Below are 16623 nucleotides of genomic sequence, written 5' to 3' on the forward strand. Positions count from 1 at the left end.
TTCATCTTCAACAATGAAATGGCTGTGCAGAATAGAGAGTTAATGTGATGCTTTAATCCAAGTCCCTGACGTGGATAAATATTATTACATATTTGTAATACCTAGAAACTTGTATTTCATATCAAAACGTTTTCTATGCAATGGTTTAAATTAAAATTCTCCCTTGTCAACATGACATAAATATTATCTTTGTCATTGGATGTTTTAAAACTCATATTTACCATTATTTATCTAGGATTTAAACGCAATTCTTTCAAAAGCGTCAGCATGTTATTTGATGAAATCTTAGACAATAAATACAACACATCTGTTTATGAGTGTTTTAAACTTAAAAGAGCACTGAGGACATTAAGATTGTTTTATATGATTCGGTATCATCTACGTGACCACTAGGAATCAAATTGCTTAGGTAATGAGATATCACAAATAATATGTTCATAGGATTATGTCAAATATTTTTTGAAATCACAATATTGCTTAAATATGTAATTTTTTGGCCAGGATAAATGCGTATTTACTAGGCTACCCAACATAAGGATATTGAAATAAAGCATATTATTTGTGAATAATGCATTGCAACTTAATAGTGAAATAGTCTAGAAAGTATGGAACAAAAGTAATGTATGTCTCCCAAGTTTTCCCAAAATATGTTACATACCAAAACACATCAGTACGTTTATGGAGGACTATTCTAGAACTATTCTTTATAAATAACTTAAATTCCTTGATGTGTAAATACACTACTGGACGTAAGATTGGAAATCGTTTTTTCTGACACTTTCATGTTTAGTGATAAAATTTAGTCAACGTCACGTGACATTGGAGGTGTTTTCCATGCATTAAACAACGGTTCACTCAAATAGGTAGGCTAATCCGCACTACACGAGAGAGAGCATGCTGGGGTGAGAGGGAAAACATGAAAACATTATGACACAAACATAGCTTTTTTATTTTTATTTTTTACAAATGACTTGTCATTCAAACCCCCAACCAATCGGAAACGAAAATGATGATAAGGTTCAACCAATCAGAAGCAGAAGGTGGAGTGAGGACTCCAAACTTCAAGTAAAGTTCCTCTATCGCCCAAACTCTGCACTCACTGTGAAGACTGCTGCGTCCAGAACTGTACCACCCCTGGCAGCACAGGACAGGACAGGACGAAGAAAAACAAACAAACACAGAAAGGGAAAACAACAGAGTTTGTTGGTGTTGTGAAGGAGTCTACCTACCATGGTTCAGCGTGCGTAAAATGCGCAATTGTTCTAGCTCATTATTTTCACTTGAAAAGTCGGAGACACACAACAAAAAAATAAACGACACTAAAGTATTTACACTGGATATAATCCTTTTGAGGCTGATCAAATGTTAAAAATGACCGCAGAGCATGACAAGTCCATCAGCGACCCACCGTGTAGCCCGGCGGGGACTACGAGCTCCATGTCGCAGGATGATTCCGACTCGGATGCGCCCTCGTCTCCAACGGGATCAGATGGATCACTCCTCGCTGGTATAGGAAAGAAACTGGACGGCGAGGATGATGACCGATTCCCAGCCTGCATACGTGACGCGGTGTCGCAGGTTCTCAAGGGATATGACTGGTCCCTCGTTCCCATGCCCGTTCGGGGAAATGGCTCGCTGAAAAATAAACCCCATGTCAAAAGACCGATGAACGCGTTCATGGTGTGGGCGCAAGCGGCGCGCAGAAAGCTCGCGGACCAATACCCTCATCTGCACAATGCGGAACTGAGCAAGACTTTGGGGAAGCTATGGCGGTAAGTAGGACCAAGTGGAAATGTTTAAAACAAAAAAAATATATCATTTACATAGGCCTATCAAACAAAAACAAGTATACTTGATACTGTAAAATGTCTGAATCTGATTTTAAATAGATGTTTCACTAAATAGAAACGAATTAGGTCATCACTCCAGTCACTATTCTGTGAAGTCTATGCAGTTTATCAATAGAAAACATGCACATTTTTGCAAAATTTTGAAAGAAAAACGGGGAGGAAAGTACGTTTTTCCACTTTGGATAATTGTGGGCCTAATGACCAGAATTATCTTCCCTGTTTAAATAGGCCTACTTAAAAAAGTATATGGGTTTTATAATATGGCCATTACAATGCACCAACTGAATAGTTAATTTGCATGTTATGTTCACACTATTACCATAGCTTACTCTCAGAGAATGAGAAGCGGCCATTTGTGGAGGAAGCGGAGAGACTTCGGGTGCAGCACAAAAAAGACCATCCCGACTACAAGTACCAGCCTCGGCGTCGGAAGAGTGTGAAACCTGGTCAGAGTGACTCCGACTCTGGTGCAGAGCTGGGGAATCACATGTACAAGGCTGAACCAGGATTGTTGGCAGGCATAGCTGATGGACACCACCACCCTGAACATGCAGGTGAGTTGATGAGAAAGAATGTGTCAAAATAGCACAATTAACATCTTATGTAGTCAACAATTTGGATTTATGACGTGTAAATGGCTAAGGACTGTCAATACTTTACAATGTCTGTTGTTTTTTAGGAGCTAATTGTGCGGTAACTGTTAATAATATTTCGATTTTACAGAATGTCCCCAAAGCTTCATGACATTCTAAATTCACCAAATAATTAAATGTGATCAAATGTGACTATATTTCGATCACTTGGACCATTCCCAAGTGTGGTGTTCAACACAGCTGACTTGTTTCTGTTTCACCATCCTCAAGGCCAACCCCACGGTCCACCCACACCCCCCACCACCCCCAAAACGGACCTTCACCACGGGGGCAAACTGGACATGAAGCACGAGGGACGGCGCCTGCTGGACAGCGGCCGACAGAACATCGACTTCAGCAACGTGGACATCTCCGAGCTCAGCACCGACGTCATCAGCAACATGGAGGCCTTCGACGTGCATGAGTTTGACCAGTATCTACCGCTCAACGGCCACGCCTCCACCGCTGGCGCAGGCGTGGACCACCACGGCCACCATGGACCAAACCCTGCATCTGGTGCTATCTCGTATACATCATACAGCCACGCCACAGCGAACGGTGCCGTTTGGAGCCGCAAGAGTGCCACCATGTCTGCCTCTTCCTCAACTTCTAGCGAGGTGGTCCCACAGCACCGGGCCCACATCAAGACGGAGCAGCTGAGCCCCAGCCACTACAGCGGCGACAGTCACTCCCACAGCTCCCCCTCCCACTCAGATTACTCCCACTCCTACACAGCCCAGACCTGCGTGACGTCATCCGCAGCTGCAGCTGCAGCCTCCTTCTCCAGTTCTCAGTGTGACTATACAGACCTCCAGAGTTCCAACTATTACAACCCCTACTCAGGCTACCCTTCCAGCCTGTACCAGTACCCTTACTTTCACTCCTCCAGAAGGGCGTACCACGGGAGCCCCATCCTCAACAGTTTGTCCATTCCCCCCACCCACAGTCCTCCCACCTCCAACTGGGACCAGCCGGTGTACACCACCCTATCCAGACCGTAGGTGACTGTTCATTACTCACCAGGGACGTGTTCATCAATATGTTTTGCAACGGACAACGAAGATGACCATTTCTTATTCGACAAGTCCAAGTAGTCCCTCCCCTTTTTGTTTGTTTGGTGCCCAATGAACACAACCCTGGTCTCATGGAAATGTGAGAACTGGAGGACGAGGATTGGAGGGTGCTCGGCTATCCCCGTGCCAATTTGAACATATCGAAGAAAAAATATCGAAGTGCCTGCTGATTTTATACAAACCGTTTTTGTTTTACCTTACCCATGGAGAGACAGAAAGACTGACTTTGACAAAGAAATCAAATCAAAGGCGAGCCAAAATTCCTCTGTGAGGAGTAGGACCCCCACCACACACACACACACACATCTAGTACAGCCACACCTTCTTCAAGTTCAGGGTTGTGTTCATTAGGGCACACATTGGAAATGTTTTAACATATATTGCAATGGAAAATGAGCTTTTCTTATTTCTTCTGTTTGGTGCCTAATGAACATGACCCAGGTCTGCACATGTTGTGTTGTGTGCACCGTTGAGACAGCAGCGTGTAGGCCTGCCACGGACTTGTGTAGGAGAGACAGAGAATAACGCTTAGGCCCAAGTCCTTGGTGAAGCAGATGGAGAAACAGATACTTTTGGAATGAAGCGCTGGGATTAAGGATTTTTTCACAGGCTGAGTCCCATATGGCACCCTATTCCCTATATAGTGCACTACTTTTAACCAGGGTCCATAGGGCTCTGGTCAAATAGTGCACTACAGTATGAGGCTGAGCTGTATAACTTAAAAATGCACACAGATATTTACATCAGTGGACCAGTCTTAATTCAGTTGTTAATTTGAATTCTTAAATGTTCATTTTGTTGTTATTTTGATGTTAGAAATGTCTTAAATATGTATTTATGTTCATCACATTATTTCCCGTGTTATTTCCAATGTCGTCGTTAAACACCAGTAACGAAGTAGTGGTATATCACAATGTTTGTTACATGGAAGTGGGTGGGTGGTGGATCTAAGTACAGTAGAAATTCCATAACCCATTACTACATTTTATATCATCATTCCCTAGACAACCAATAATGAACATTGTCTCCTTTCCAAGTTGCAGGAAAGCAAAGTGGGACCAATAGAATAGATCTATTTGAATATCACATGATGCAACAGATACCAATCGACCAATAGAATGCCACCTGATCCAACAGGTGCCTGGAAGCTATGCTTGACCAATTGCGATTAGTCATAATGTGGGGTTTAAGGAAGTGGGGTAAGATAACACCAGACACACTGAGTAATGCGTCAGCTGGACTCATGCAGACAGGACGACACACAGATGTGTGTGTGTGTGTGTTCGTGTGTGTGTTGTCCTAGGGGACCAAGCATGAACAAGTAAGGACAGAACAGTTGTTTTGATTGACTAAGCAGCATACTGTACTGTTATCTGAGCTCATCAGGGCCACCGAAAGCTTACAAAGAAAGACAGAGAGTCTTCTTATTCACTATGGCAGAATGCATGTGAGAACATTCATGTATGTGTTTTGGGTCAATTCCTCAGAAGTCATAAGGTGCCAATTCACTGTAACCCAGTTTACAATGTGCAGAACGTATTTGTGTCTTCTAATGCTTTATCATCATTTCCCAATTGGATTATTAACAAACTTCATGCAGCATAGAGTACAATCAGTAATCCACACTACAGAATCAAATAATCTCTACGTAATCTTAATCTGGTGCCGTTTGTAACAGCCTCAATGTCTGTTCAGTTTGTCTTTGTACAGAGCACCATACTCTACTTTATGTCCACAGAATGCAGTGTTTTTCTTTATATTATCGCAGTGTATGTTTTTAATGACTAAACTGTGAACTATGTCATCATCTATATTAACTAGGTCATCCACACGCCACAGCTAACCCATTTGCTGGCCGTTTCTCTGTAAAGAAATAAAAATGAACTTTTCTCATTGACTGACTGTGCCTTTTTTTAATGTAAATGTGATATTATGTGATAGGTTGAAGTTAGCCTGGTCCCAGATCTGTCTGTACTGTCTTGCCAATTCCTATTGTCATTGTTTGGCATGACATCACAAACAGGTCTTGAACCAGTTTAGGTTGAAGTAGCTCTAGGCTTGAAATGTAGGATGATATATTGACATTTATTTTCTTAACCTCCAGTAATGATGGATTCAGCTAAATAGGATCACGACAACAGAATAGGGTCACGACAACAGAATAGGGCCACGACAACAGAATAGGGCCACGACAACAGAATAGGGCCACGACAACAGAATAGGGCCACGACAACAGAATAGGGTCGTGTTAAACGTCCTCGGTTAGCTTTGAATAAGTCAGCTTTGTGGAAAGTTCTAAGCAGCACATATTGAGCAGCTTGAGCTGCCGTCTGTTTTGCTCCACCCTCCTCCTGCTCTCACATCTGTATAGTAGACAGCAGTTGTCGAACACAGAACCATGTACTACAGATTAAAGGAGAACTACACCCCAAAAGAACATTTTTATATTTTATTCATTATTTAACTGTTAATAGAATCTCAAAATGCATCTTCATAACACATTTTGTTCTTTGCTGAATTCCTGAAGAACATGACTGCTGCGCTGCCATGCTCAATTTGGGGATTGTATTAACAGCAGAGTAATGAACAAAATATACAAATATCCCTCACCCATCTATAACATGAATATATTAGTAATGACAGTTCTTAATTTGGAATTTTTGTAAAGTGTTTATTGAAAACTGGAAAACTGAAACTTAAAACTGTCTGTAGGATGCCACAGAGTCGCTGTAGTTAGTTTTCCTCACTACAGGCTTCCATTTGAATCAGTTAGTTTTCACTTGAAACCCTATGCTAAGATAAAACTATTTAAGGTTCCATCCATCTTTATTTCTGTCACCATTCTGTAGGCCACATCTACACACACACACACACACACACACACACACACACACACACACACACACACACACACACACACACACACGCACACACACGCACACACACACACGCACGCACACACACACGCACACACACACACAGCTCTGGGAAACCCCTCCCATCTCTGATGTGGGTAGTAGCACTGTAAAAACAGAAGAAGAAAGAACCTCAATAGTTCAAACGGAGTTAAACTTACAGGCAAAGAAGACCGAGAATGCCTGCCTGCCTGCCTGCCTGCCTGCCTGCCTGCCTGCTCCTTTAGTCCACTGGGTAGAATCTAGAATGTTCAAGTTGGCACTAGCACGCATGCCACCAAGCAGCCGTCCCCAATGGGTCCGAGGGAGAAAGCCAAGTTCCAGCACTGAACTGCTGAATTTTAATGAGTCATTATGCGCTGGAGGGCCTCATTGTCTCCATTTATCCGGACGGCGAGAAAAGAAATAATTGGACAGAAAATGGCAGGGCAGAGGAACTGACCAGTCATTAAGAGGGCTGTGAATGGACCATTAGATGCACATGGGGGTGGATTTTTTTTTCTCGAGATTTCCCCCTTGCCTGTTTCATATCGCAACAAATGCCCCGAAAACAACAAAACAACATCCACCGGTGGTAGCCCCTAACAACCACCACCACCACCACAACATAGAATCAGGAAATCATATCAGCACATAATGTTAATACTAAAAAGGAGAGAAGATAATACCACAGCAGATGGGGTGTGGGTGGTTTAGGAACGGCTTGTTGTTTTCCTCCTTCAAAGTCTGTCTTTTTTCACCATTGTTTGCCAAATAGTTTCAGGAGGAACTCTTGAGAAAGAACAGAAGGGGCGGGGGGGCTTGGGTCCTGTTTCGTTGGAGAACGTCCTTTCACCATGTTTCTGCCGGGACCCTCTTGAAAGCTCTACTGTAAATGAGTAAAGAACGAGGCTGAAGTGGAGGGCTGTTCCCACTGACTGGAAAAGCAGAGCAAGTCAAACCTGAGCAACACTCCCATCTCCAACCTTAATGGGTTTCAAAGTATTTATTGCAGTTTTCAATGACATGAGAGTAGACAATGAACCGGTACAGCCATGGGATTCATGTGCCATTTGTATTCATATGAATGGGAAAAATGCGGAACATGCGCACGCACTGACAAACAGAATGATAAGACACACATGCACGCAGGCGTACGCCATCGGAGTATTTGGTCAGTGAACACCAGATCTAGACAGGGTTAGTTCTGTCGGGGGATTTGTGTGTAGAACAGGGGCCACGGTCTGACGTACATTCCACCTGTCACAGCCATTGTTGACTGTTGGAAAGACGTGGTCTGGGACACATCCCATTACGGAACACTGGATGAACCCAGGCACATCACTAAGCCACAACCACCTCACCAGATCCCATTGTTAGCAAAGTGGGTTCAAACCATATTTGTTTTCTTAAAAATACTTCAGCTTCACTCGTGCTATGGAATCAATGGAATAAATCAAATCAAAGTTTATTGGTTACATGCACAGGATACAGGTTTGTGCTTACGTGCTAACCCTCTTCAACAATGGAGTACAGTATCAATATCAATCAATATCAATATCAATCAATATTCAAATGAAAAATATGAAGTCCAAAATAACAGGAATAGTTCATAAAATGCACTCCAGCAGGCTCCATCACATTCTCAAAGAAAAGAAATGGCATCAGAAGCCAGGTTTGGGTTGCATTGTTAGGACAGGGATAGATATCAGAGTTATAGTCTCACTGCTGTTAATGAGTCCCTGTTACTCTGCTTGTTTCGGGGAAACGGGGAGCTGCTGGGAACTCTGGGAACCCAGGGAACTCAGGGCCTGATTTGCAATGGAAATGAAGTGGACATAAAGTATTGTTACTGCCTGCCTGCCATTGAACTAACCAGCCCTGCCTGCCTGCCTGCCATTGAACTAACCAGCCCTGCCTGCCTGCCTGCCATTGAACTAACCAGCCCTGCCTGCCTGCCTGCCTGCCATTGAACTAACCATTGAACTAACCAGCCCTGCCTGCCTGCCTGCCATTGAACTAACCACTAACCAGCCCTGCCTGCCATTGAACTGCCTGCCATTGAACTAACCAGCCCTGCCTGCCTGCCATTGAACTAACCAGCCCTGCCTGCCTGCCTGCCATTGAACTAACCAGCCCTGCCTGCCTGCCTGCCTGCCTGCCTGCCTGCCTGCCTGCCTGCCTGCCATTGAACTAACCAGCCCTGCCTGCCTGCCTGCCATTGAACTAACCAGCCCTGCCTGCCTGCCTGCCATTGAACTAACCAGCCCTAACCAGCCTGCCTGCCTGCCATTGAACTAACCAGCCCTGCCTGCCTGCCTGCCATTGAACTAACCAGCCCTGCCTGCCTGCCTGCCATTGAACTAACCAGCCCTGCCTGCCTGCCTGCCATTGAACTAACCAGCCCATTGAACTAACCAGCCCTGCCTGCCTGCCATTGAACTAACCAGCCCTGCCTGCCTGCCATTGAACTAACCAGCCCTGCCTGCCTGCCTGCCATTGAACTAACCAGCCCTGCCTGCCTGCCTGCCATTGAACTAACCAGCCCTGCCTGCCATTGAACTGCCTGCCATTGAACTAACCAGCCTGCCTGCCATTGAACTAACCAGCCCCCTGCCTGCCTGCCATTGAACTAACCAGCCCCCTGCCTGCCTGCCATTGAACTAACCAGCCCTGCCTGCCTGCCTGCCATTGAACTAACCAGCCCTGCCTGCCTGCCTGCCATTGAACTAACCAGCCCTGCCTGCCTGCCTGCCATTGAACTAACCAGCCCTGCCTGCCTGCCATTGAACTAACCAGCCCTGCCTGCCTGCCTGCCATTGAACTAACCAGCCCTGCCTGCCTGCCTGCCATTGAACTAACCAGCCCTGCCTGCCTGCCATTGAACTAACCAGCCCTGCCTGCCTACCTGCCATTGAACTAACCAGCCCTGCCTGCCTGCCTGCCATTGAACTAACCAGCCCTGCCTGCCTGCCTGCCATTGAACTAACCACCTGCCATTGAACTAACCAGCCCTGCCTGCCTACCTGCCATTGAACTAACCAGCCATTGAACTAACCAGCCCTGCCTGCCTGCCTGCCATTGAACTAACCAGCCCTGCCTGCCTACCTGCCATTGAACTAACCAGCCCTGCCTGCTTACCTGCCTGCCATTGAACTAACCAGCCCTGCCTGCCTACCTGCCATTGAACTAACCAGCCCTGCCTGCCTGCCTGCCTGCCATTGAACTAACCAGCCCTGCCTGCCTGCCTGCCATTGAACTAACCAGCCCTGCCTGCCTGCCTGCCTGCCATTGAACTAACCAGCCCTGCCTGCCTGCCATTGAACTAACCAGCCCTGCCTGCCTGCCTGCCATTGAACTAACCAGCCCTGCCTGCCTGCCTGCCATTGAACTAACCAGCCCTGCCTGCCTGCCATTGAACTAACCAGCCCTGCCTGCCTGACCGGAACCCACTTGATGCACAAAATGTTCCTGATAGAAGAGGGGCTTGGTTGGGAGAAGCGCCTTTCCTTCCTTCCTGCTTCAAAGCAAACCTTATAGAAATGGAGCTTTCGTGGATTCTACGCTGAATTGTAGTCACCTTCACTATACGGAAAGCGTTTGTGTGCTTGTCATTACTGTCCAGATATCCTGGCTATCTGAATAAAGTCATCGTTTCTGATTGCTGGAGCTGATTGTTTTAGATAAATACAAAATGTCAGTCTTTTGATGTGTAGGCCTCCTTTTATTCTCCGGATATAAACATACATCAATATAGATATAGAAGGTAAATAAATATACTAATGAAATATGAATATGCATATAAACTTATAAAAGTAGCAATGATTATAGCAAGGGGAAAGCTGTGCAATATGATAAGACAAAAGCTAAAGCTAATATGCTAGTAGGCTAACATGCATAGCATATATATATATATTTATTGAACCTTTATTTAACTAGGTAAATCAGTTAAGAACAAAATCTTATTTACAATGACGGCCTACCCCAGACCCCTGCCAAACCCAGACGACGCTGGTCCAATTGTGCACCGCCCTATGGGACTCCCAATCCCGGGCGGATGTGATACAGGCTGGAATCAAACCAGGGTCTGTAGTGAAGCCTCTAGCACTGAGATGCAGAGTCTTAGACCGCTGCGCCACTCGGGAGCAGACATGTGACAAGCAACAAAAAAAGCTTCTATAATAAAGCTTGTAAATCTTAATTTACCAAATTACATAACACAAATGCAAGTGCAAAAATGTATTGTGATTGAAGTAACGTGCTTTTCAATGGCTACATCCAATTAGCAAACATCACTATCTTCAGAATGCAAACAGAACTTCCCAAAATGCAAACCAAAACTTTATTAAAGGTTAAACATGTATTTCTTTTTAAATTGAGGCTAGCAAAACCTTAGATTTTTGCCTTTTGGGAAGGCTAAACGAGGCATATTTCAGCCATAATCCGAAGCCTAGAGGAAGTTGTGTATTGCTGGTTGCTTGATTAATCATTCAACTTTGACAATTTTTTGATTTTTAAGAGGGGGTGTCCGTTAATCATTTAATTTAATTTGTATGGCCTAAATAAATGAATGTATGAACTAGTATATGAAGAAATCAATCTAGATAGATACTGTAGATGAAATGACCATATCAGTGGATTTAGATATAAATGTAACTATATAAATCAATATATGTCATCTTGATTGAAAAGTTTGGATATGGCCACGTGACCTTGGGTACCAGTCTAATGTCTTCTCTGAACCTGCACCACCTCTTGTTTGCTATTGAATCCCCAGCCTCCAAAACAAACACTCTAAACTGAATTTCATTTGTTCCGCCCCAGAGTTAATGACTTCCTGAATACATCAGTTTTATTTTGTGTCCTTTTCTTGTTCTTCTCGCTAAATCAAATATTGCGTTTTACTTGCATTTTACCAGCAGTGTCTACTGAGTGACTGGCACAATGTGGGCCAAGGAAAACAGGCTGCCAGACAGAACCAACATTGACTTAACATCGACTTCCCTGGTTCCACGAGGGCCCGGACAGAGGGGAAGGAGAGAGAGAGTGGGTCTTGGTGCCAGTGCATTCACCCTGCTGCCCCTGAACACGCCACTAAATTGGGTCTGGCTCCTCCAAGGACGACTATGTTTGGCCAGATGTTCATCACCAACCAAGGCCCTGGAAGAACATCGCACTATAGATGTAGACCCACATCATCCAATAGGAAAAGGAAACCGACCCTGTATTAGGCCTACAGCAGTTACACATTTGACGGCACCTTATCCACACATGTTCGATGAAACACTGGGTGTTAATATCCAGATAGGAAATATGCTGTGTGTTTACTGACTATGACAGATAAAGTATAGTGCCTTTCACAACTAAATCTTTCTTAAAGAAATCAACAGAACAGGACATCTGTTTCTGTGTTCACTGTCGAGAGGTTGTCATTTCCTGTCACTGAACAGTTGTACACGGTTTTTCACCTTCTCCTTTCTTTTGTCTGTTGTTTTCTACTTTCTCTTGGCACAGTTTCATGGTGAACTGGGTGATTACTTCATTTAGTTTCAACAGCCGCAAAACATTTTGATTGTGAACTGGGTGATTTTTTATTTAGTTTGATTTATTTCACCTTTATTTAACCAGGTAGGCCAGTTGAGAACAAGTTGTCATTTACAACTGCGACCTGGCCAAGATAAAGCAAAGCAGTGCGACACAGAGTTACACATATTTTTTTTTACAGTCAATAACACAAAGAAAAGAAAAATAGTAGGGGGGTAGGCAATAAATAGGACATGAAGGTGAAAATAGTTACAATTTAGCATTAATACTGGAGTAATAGATGTGCAGATGAGCAAGAGGGTAAGTAATAATATGTGAATGAGGTAGTTGGTTGTGCTATTTACAGATTGGCTGTGTACAGGTACAGTGATCGGTAAGCTGCTCTGACAGCTGATGCTTAAAGTTAGAGAGGGAGATATAAGACTCCAGCTTCAGAGATTCTTGCAATTCTTTCCAGTCATTGGCAGCAGAGAATTGGAAGGAAAGGCGGCCAAAGGAAGTGTTGGCTTTGGGGATGACCAGTTGAATATACCTGCTGGAGCGCGCTGCTACAGGTGGGTGTTGCTATGATGATCAGTGAGCTGAGATAAGGCGGGGCTTTACTTAGCATAGACTTATAGATGACCTGGATCCTGGTTTGGCAACGAACATGTAGCGAGGGCCAGCCAATGAGAGCATACAGGTCACAGTGGTGGGTAGTATATGGGGCTTTGGTGACAAAACAGATGGCACTGTGATAGACTGCATCCAGTTTGTTGAGTAGAGTGTTGGAGGATTTTTTGTAAATGACATCACCGAAGTCAAGGATTGGTAGGATAGTTAGTTTTACGAGGGTATGTTAGTTTTACGAGGGTATGTTGCGAAATACGAAGCCGATTCTAGATTTAATTTTGGATTGGAGATGCTTAATGTGAGTCTGGAAGGAGAGATTATAGTTACTTAAATTATTACTTCATTTAGTTTCAACAGCCGCAACACATTTTGATTGTAAACTGGGTGAATACTTAGTTTAGTTTCAACAACAGCAACACTTGTTGATTTGTCACTATGGTGATGCCCCCTCTATCGGAATCCACCAGGCACCACCAAAGCAGTGCCATAACATCAGCTGCTCAAACAGTGAGCTATAGACGGACACTTCTGTCCTACTCTTAGAAATGACAGTTTTCCAGAGGTATGTATTTTAAAGTTGTATATGTTTATTGTGTCGATGATTTCCTTGTGGGCAGTGTATTTTTGCGAATTGTTTCAAATAATTCAGGCTGTCATTGGTACTTCGTAATGTCGATTTTGTGAAATGAACCATTCTATCTGGTTTCTCAGTCGTTGCTCAGTACTTTTGTTAAACTAATGTACACTTACAGTAGATAGGCACATTTTCAGTATTACCTATCCCTTCTCACTCTCCTCCTCACCCACCTCCTTTATCTTCTCCTCGACCTCCTTCCGTTCTCATCAGCCCATATCACGGTTGAGTAGAAGGGGAAATTCTATAAGAAAGCCTGTAATTGTTCATTATCTCACATAGATCTTACTAAGTCTCTGACATTTGATGAAATTAACGTTAATGTGGTTAAATCACTCTAACTGTGTTCATTATCCTGTTAAAGAAGAGTACTAGTCGGAGAGAAAGACTAAGATCAGCTGAATAGGGTAATACACTGGTATTGTTGATATCCTTGTCATGGGAATGGAGAAAGGGCCTCCTTTGTGAGTGTTACTGAGGCAACCATTACTTCTTAAAGAGGTTAGGTGAATGAATGATGGGGATCGTATCTGCTAGGTCTGCTCTGATATAATTATAGATGGAGAACAGAGTGGTCACCTTACAGATGTGGTAAATAAAACGTCAAAAATGTGTAATAAATACGTTGGGACCCCTACTACCAGACACCCACAGAAGTCGTCTCCTCAGGGCGCCGACGGTGTCTGGGTTCCTGTGCAACCCCAGAATTTGGCATGTGGGAAGAACGCTTGTGAACTGTCTGAGGTAGAGACAAAACATTTGGGAGAAGTACAAGACTGAGAGAGAGAGAGAGAGTGAGAGAGAGAGAGAGAGAGAGAGAGAGAGAGAGAGAGAGAGAGAGAGAGAGAGAGAGAGAGAGAAGAGAGAGAGAGAGAGAGAGAGATTGATTGAGAGAGAGAGAGAGAGAGAGAGAGAGGGAGAGAAAGAGAAAGAAAGAGACAGAGAGAGACAGAGAGAGAGAGAGAGAGAGAGAGAGAGAGACAGAGAGAGGGAAAGAGGGAGAGAGAGAGAGAGAGAGAGAGAGAGAGAGAGAGAAAGAGGGAGAGACAGAGAGATGAAGAGTGAGGGACAGAGAAAATAAAGTGCATGAAGGAGAGAGTATCTGAATTGGAGAGAACGGCCAAACTACGTACAGTGGGTCAGAAAGAACGAAACCTCTCCTTTTTTTCTCTCCCACTGTCCCCTTCTGGAGACTGGCTGGCAGAGAGTGGCAGAGAGACAGAAGGGCCAGCGTTTTAAATGAAGCCTAGTACTGTGTTGGCAGGGCTGTGTGTGAACTGTGAGCTGAGTTCTCTCTGTCACACGGCAACTGTGATAAAACAGTAGAGCCATCACAAGCCATTTATTCTGTTGAGACGCATGCTCCACCACGAGACTGGTCCAAGATCAGTTTCTTCTGCTGTATTGCCAACTCTTATGGTCATTGTCACGCCTAACTGACAGCACAAACAGATCTGGGACCAGGCTAATCCACCACTTCTCTATTGAAACATTGTAGACGATACACCACAGGAGGTTGGTGGGACCTTCATTGGGAAGGACAGGCTCGTGGTAATGGCTGGAGCGGAATAGGTGGAATGGTATCAAATACATGTGTTTAATGTCATTCCATTCGCTTCATTCCAGCCGTTATTATGAGCCGTCCTCCCCTCAGCAGCCTCCACTGGTTTACATATTAAATACCATAACCAACCCATGACACCATAAGGAATACATTTGAAAACCTGAGGTGCCACTTCATCTTTCACTTCCAGGGCTGTTTTGAGTGTGGACAATACGGACAGTACAACCACAGCACATTATGTGACCATTGTGATATTCCTAGATGATCAGATGATATGCAGATGATCAACAACACATGGACTTCCCCTCACACTTGATATCTTCTGGGGTATGACAAAGAACAGGAGAGAGAGAGAGAGACAAAAATGAAGGGAGAATAGAGTTTGTTCTCCCATGTGGTTTTGGCCCTGCTCTGCGAGGCTTGGAGACCGGCCAGTCTCTCTCCTGGCCCATGCTTTGATATAAATTGGGTTCATTATGTATGTGAATCTATTGTCAGTGAAAGAAACAATGTGCCTGCTGGAGGAAAGTGTGTTTGTGTGTGTGTGAGTGAGTGAGTGTTTGATAGAGTGTATGTATGAGAGAGATAGTATGTGTGTGTCCATACGTATGTGCATCTGTATGTGTGTGTATGATGTGTGTGTGAGTGTGTGTTTGTGTGTGTGTATGTGTATAAGTGTGTGTGTGTGTGTGCGTGTGTGAATGTGTGTGTGTGTTGGTCTCAGTGGAGGTTCTCTCTAGTCCTGCAGATAGCTTATGAGCTGTATGGGGACACAAACCCAGCTCTGTGTCACCTGATCACAACACCGGCTGTGTGTGACAATTCCTCTGTAGCAGACATTTTCTCTGATCAGATCCCAGTTCTAGGCCCTGTACTCCTTTCCCGTCCTCTCTGCTCCTCCCTGCAGCTCTCCTTATGTAACACAGGAATAATATCTCTAACCAATCACCACCCCAGAGCCTAGAACCCTGCTCAGTCCACAGAGAATACGGGGAAATAGACAGAGGGAGGCACTGTAGAGAGAGAGAGAGAGAGAGAGAGAGAGAGGGAAAGAGAGAGGGAGAGAGGGAGAGAGAGAGGGAGAGAGGGCAAGAGAGAGGGAGAGAGGGCAAGAGAGAGGGAGAGAGAGAGAGGAGAGAGAGAGAGAGAGAGAAAGAGGGAAAGAGAGAGAGAGGGAGAGAGAGAGGGAGAGAGAGAGAGAGAGAGAGAGAGGGAGAGAGAGAGAGAGAGAGGAGAGAGAGAGGGAGAGAGAGGGACAGGGACAGGGAGAAAACAACCCTCCATGACCTTGTTCTGCACTCTCTCCACACCACCCTGGCATGCCCCCCCACCTCCCTTACTCAGGGCTAACCCCTGTGGAACAGTTAGGGCTATGGAGTGGCGACGGCGTGGAGGGGAGAGGAAGCCTTTTAGCCTTTTAGTGGTCTGCCGGGGTTCATTATGACTGAGATGTGGCTGGTTAGACTAACCTCAGCTCAGCATGGTTCCAAAGGTCGCTCTACTGCACGACGCTCCGGCGCCTGGGGTTCCTCCACACAGAAATGTTTCTTTGTGTCCTACAGCAATGATAGACAGACACATGTACACAAACACACACACACACACACACACACACACACACACACACACACACACACACACACACACACACACACACACACACACACACACACACACACACACACACACACACACACACACACACACACACACACACACACACACACACACACACACACACGCAGAGTACCTGGACACAGCCCTTAGCAGTGGTATATTGGCCATATACCACAAACCCCCGTGGTGCCTTATTGCTTTTA

The 16623-nt window shown here is 44.7% G+C and overlaps 1 protein-coding gene across 1 annotated transcript; it reads left to right on the forward strand.

Annotated features, from left to right (window-relative positions):
- The first annotated feature begins 895 nt into the window (after window positions 1-895).
- LOC135554693 (transcription factor Sox-8-like) lies at window positions 896-5452 on the forward strand. The gene is made up of 3 exons (XM_064987116.1): window positions 896-1772; window positions 2175-2404; window positions 2714-5452. Exons 1-3 carry the CDS (start codon window positions 1363-1365, stop codon window positions 3481-3483), a joined length of 1410 nt encoding a protein of 469 aa, XP_064843188.1. The 5' UTR covers window positions 896-1362; the 3' UTR covers window positions 3484-5452.
- The last annotated feature ends 11171 nt before the right edge of the window (window positions 5453-16623 follow it).

Source organism: Oncorhynchus masou, chromosome 14 (assembly GCF_036934945.1).
Source record: "Oncorhynchus masou masou isolate Uvic2021 chromosome 14, UVic_Omas_1.1, whole genome shotgun sequence".
Taxonomy (NCBI): Eukaryota; Metazoa; Chordata; class Actinopteri; order Salmoniformes; family Salmonidae; genus Oncorhynchus; species Oncorhynchus masou.

Excerpts from the sequence above, each read along its gene's own strand:
- LOC135554693 (XM_064987116.1), top strand. The coding sequence starts at position 1,363 with ATGTTAAAAATGACCGCAGAGCATGACAAGTCCATCAGCGACCCACCG. Across the intron at positions 1,773-2,174 it reads ACTTTGGGGAAGCTATGGCG|CTTACTCTCAGAGAATGAGA; the intron begins GTAAGTAGGACC and ends CTATTACCATAG. Across the intron at positions 2,405-2,713 it reads CCACCACCCTGAACATGCAG|GCCAACCCCACGGTCCACCC; the intron begins GTGAGTTGATGA and ends ACCATCCTCAAG.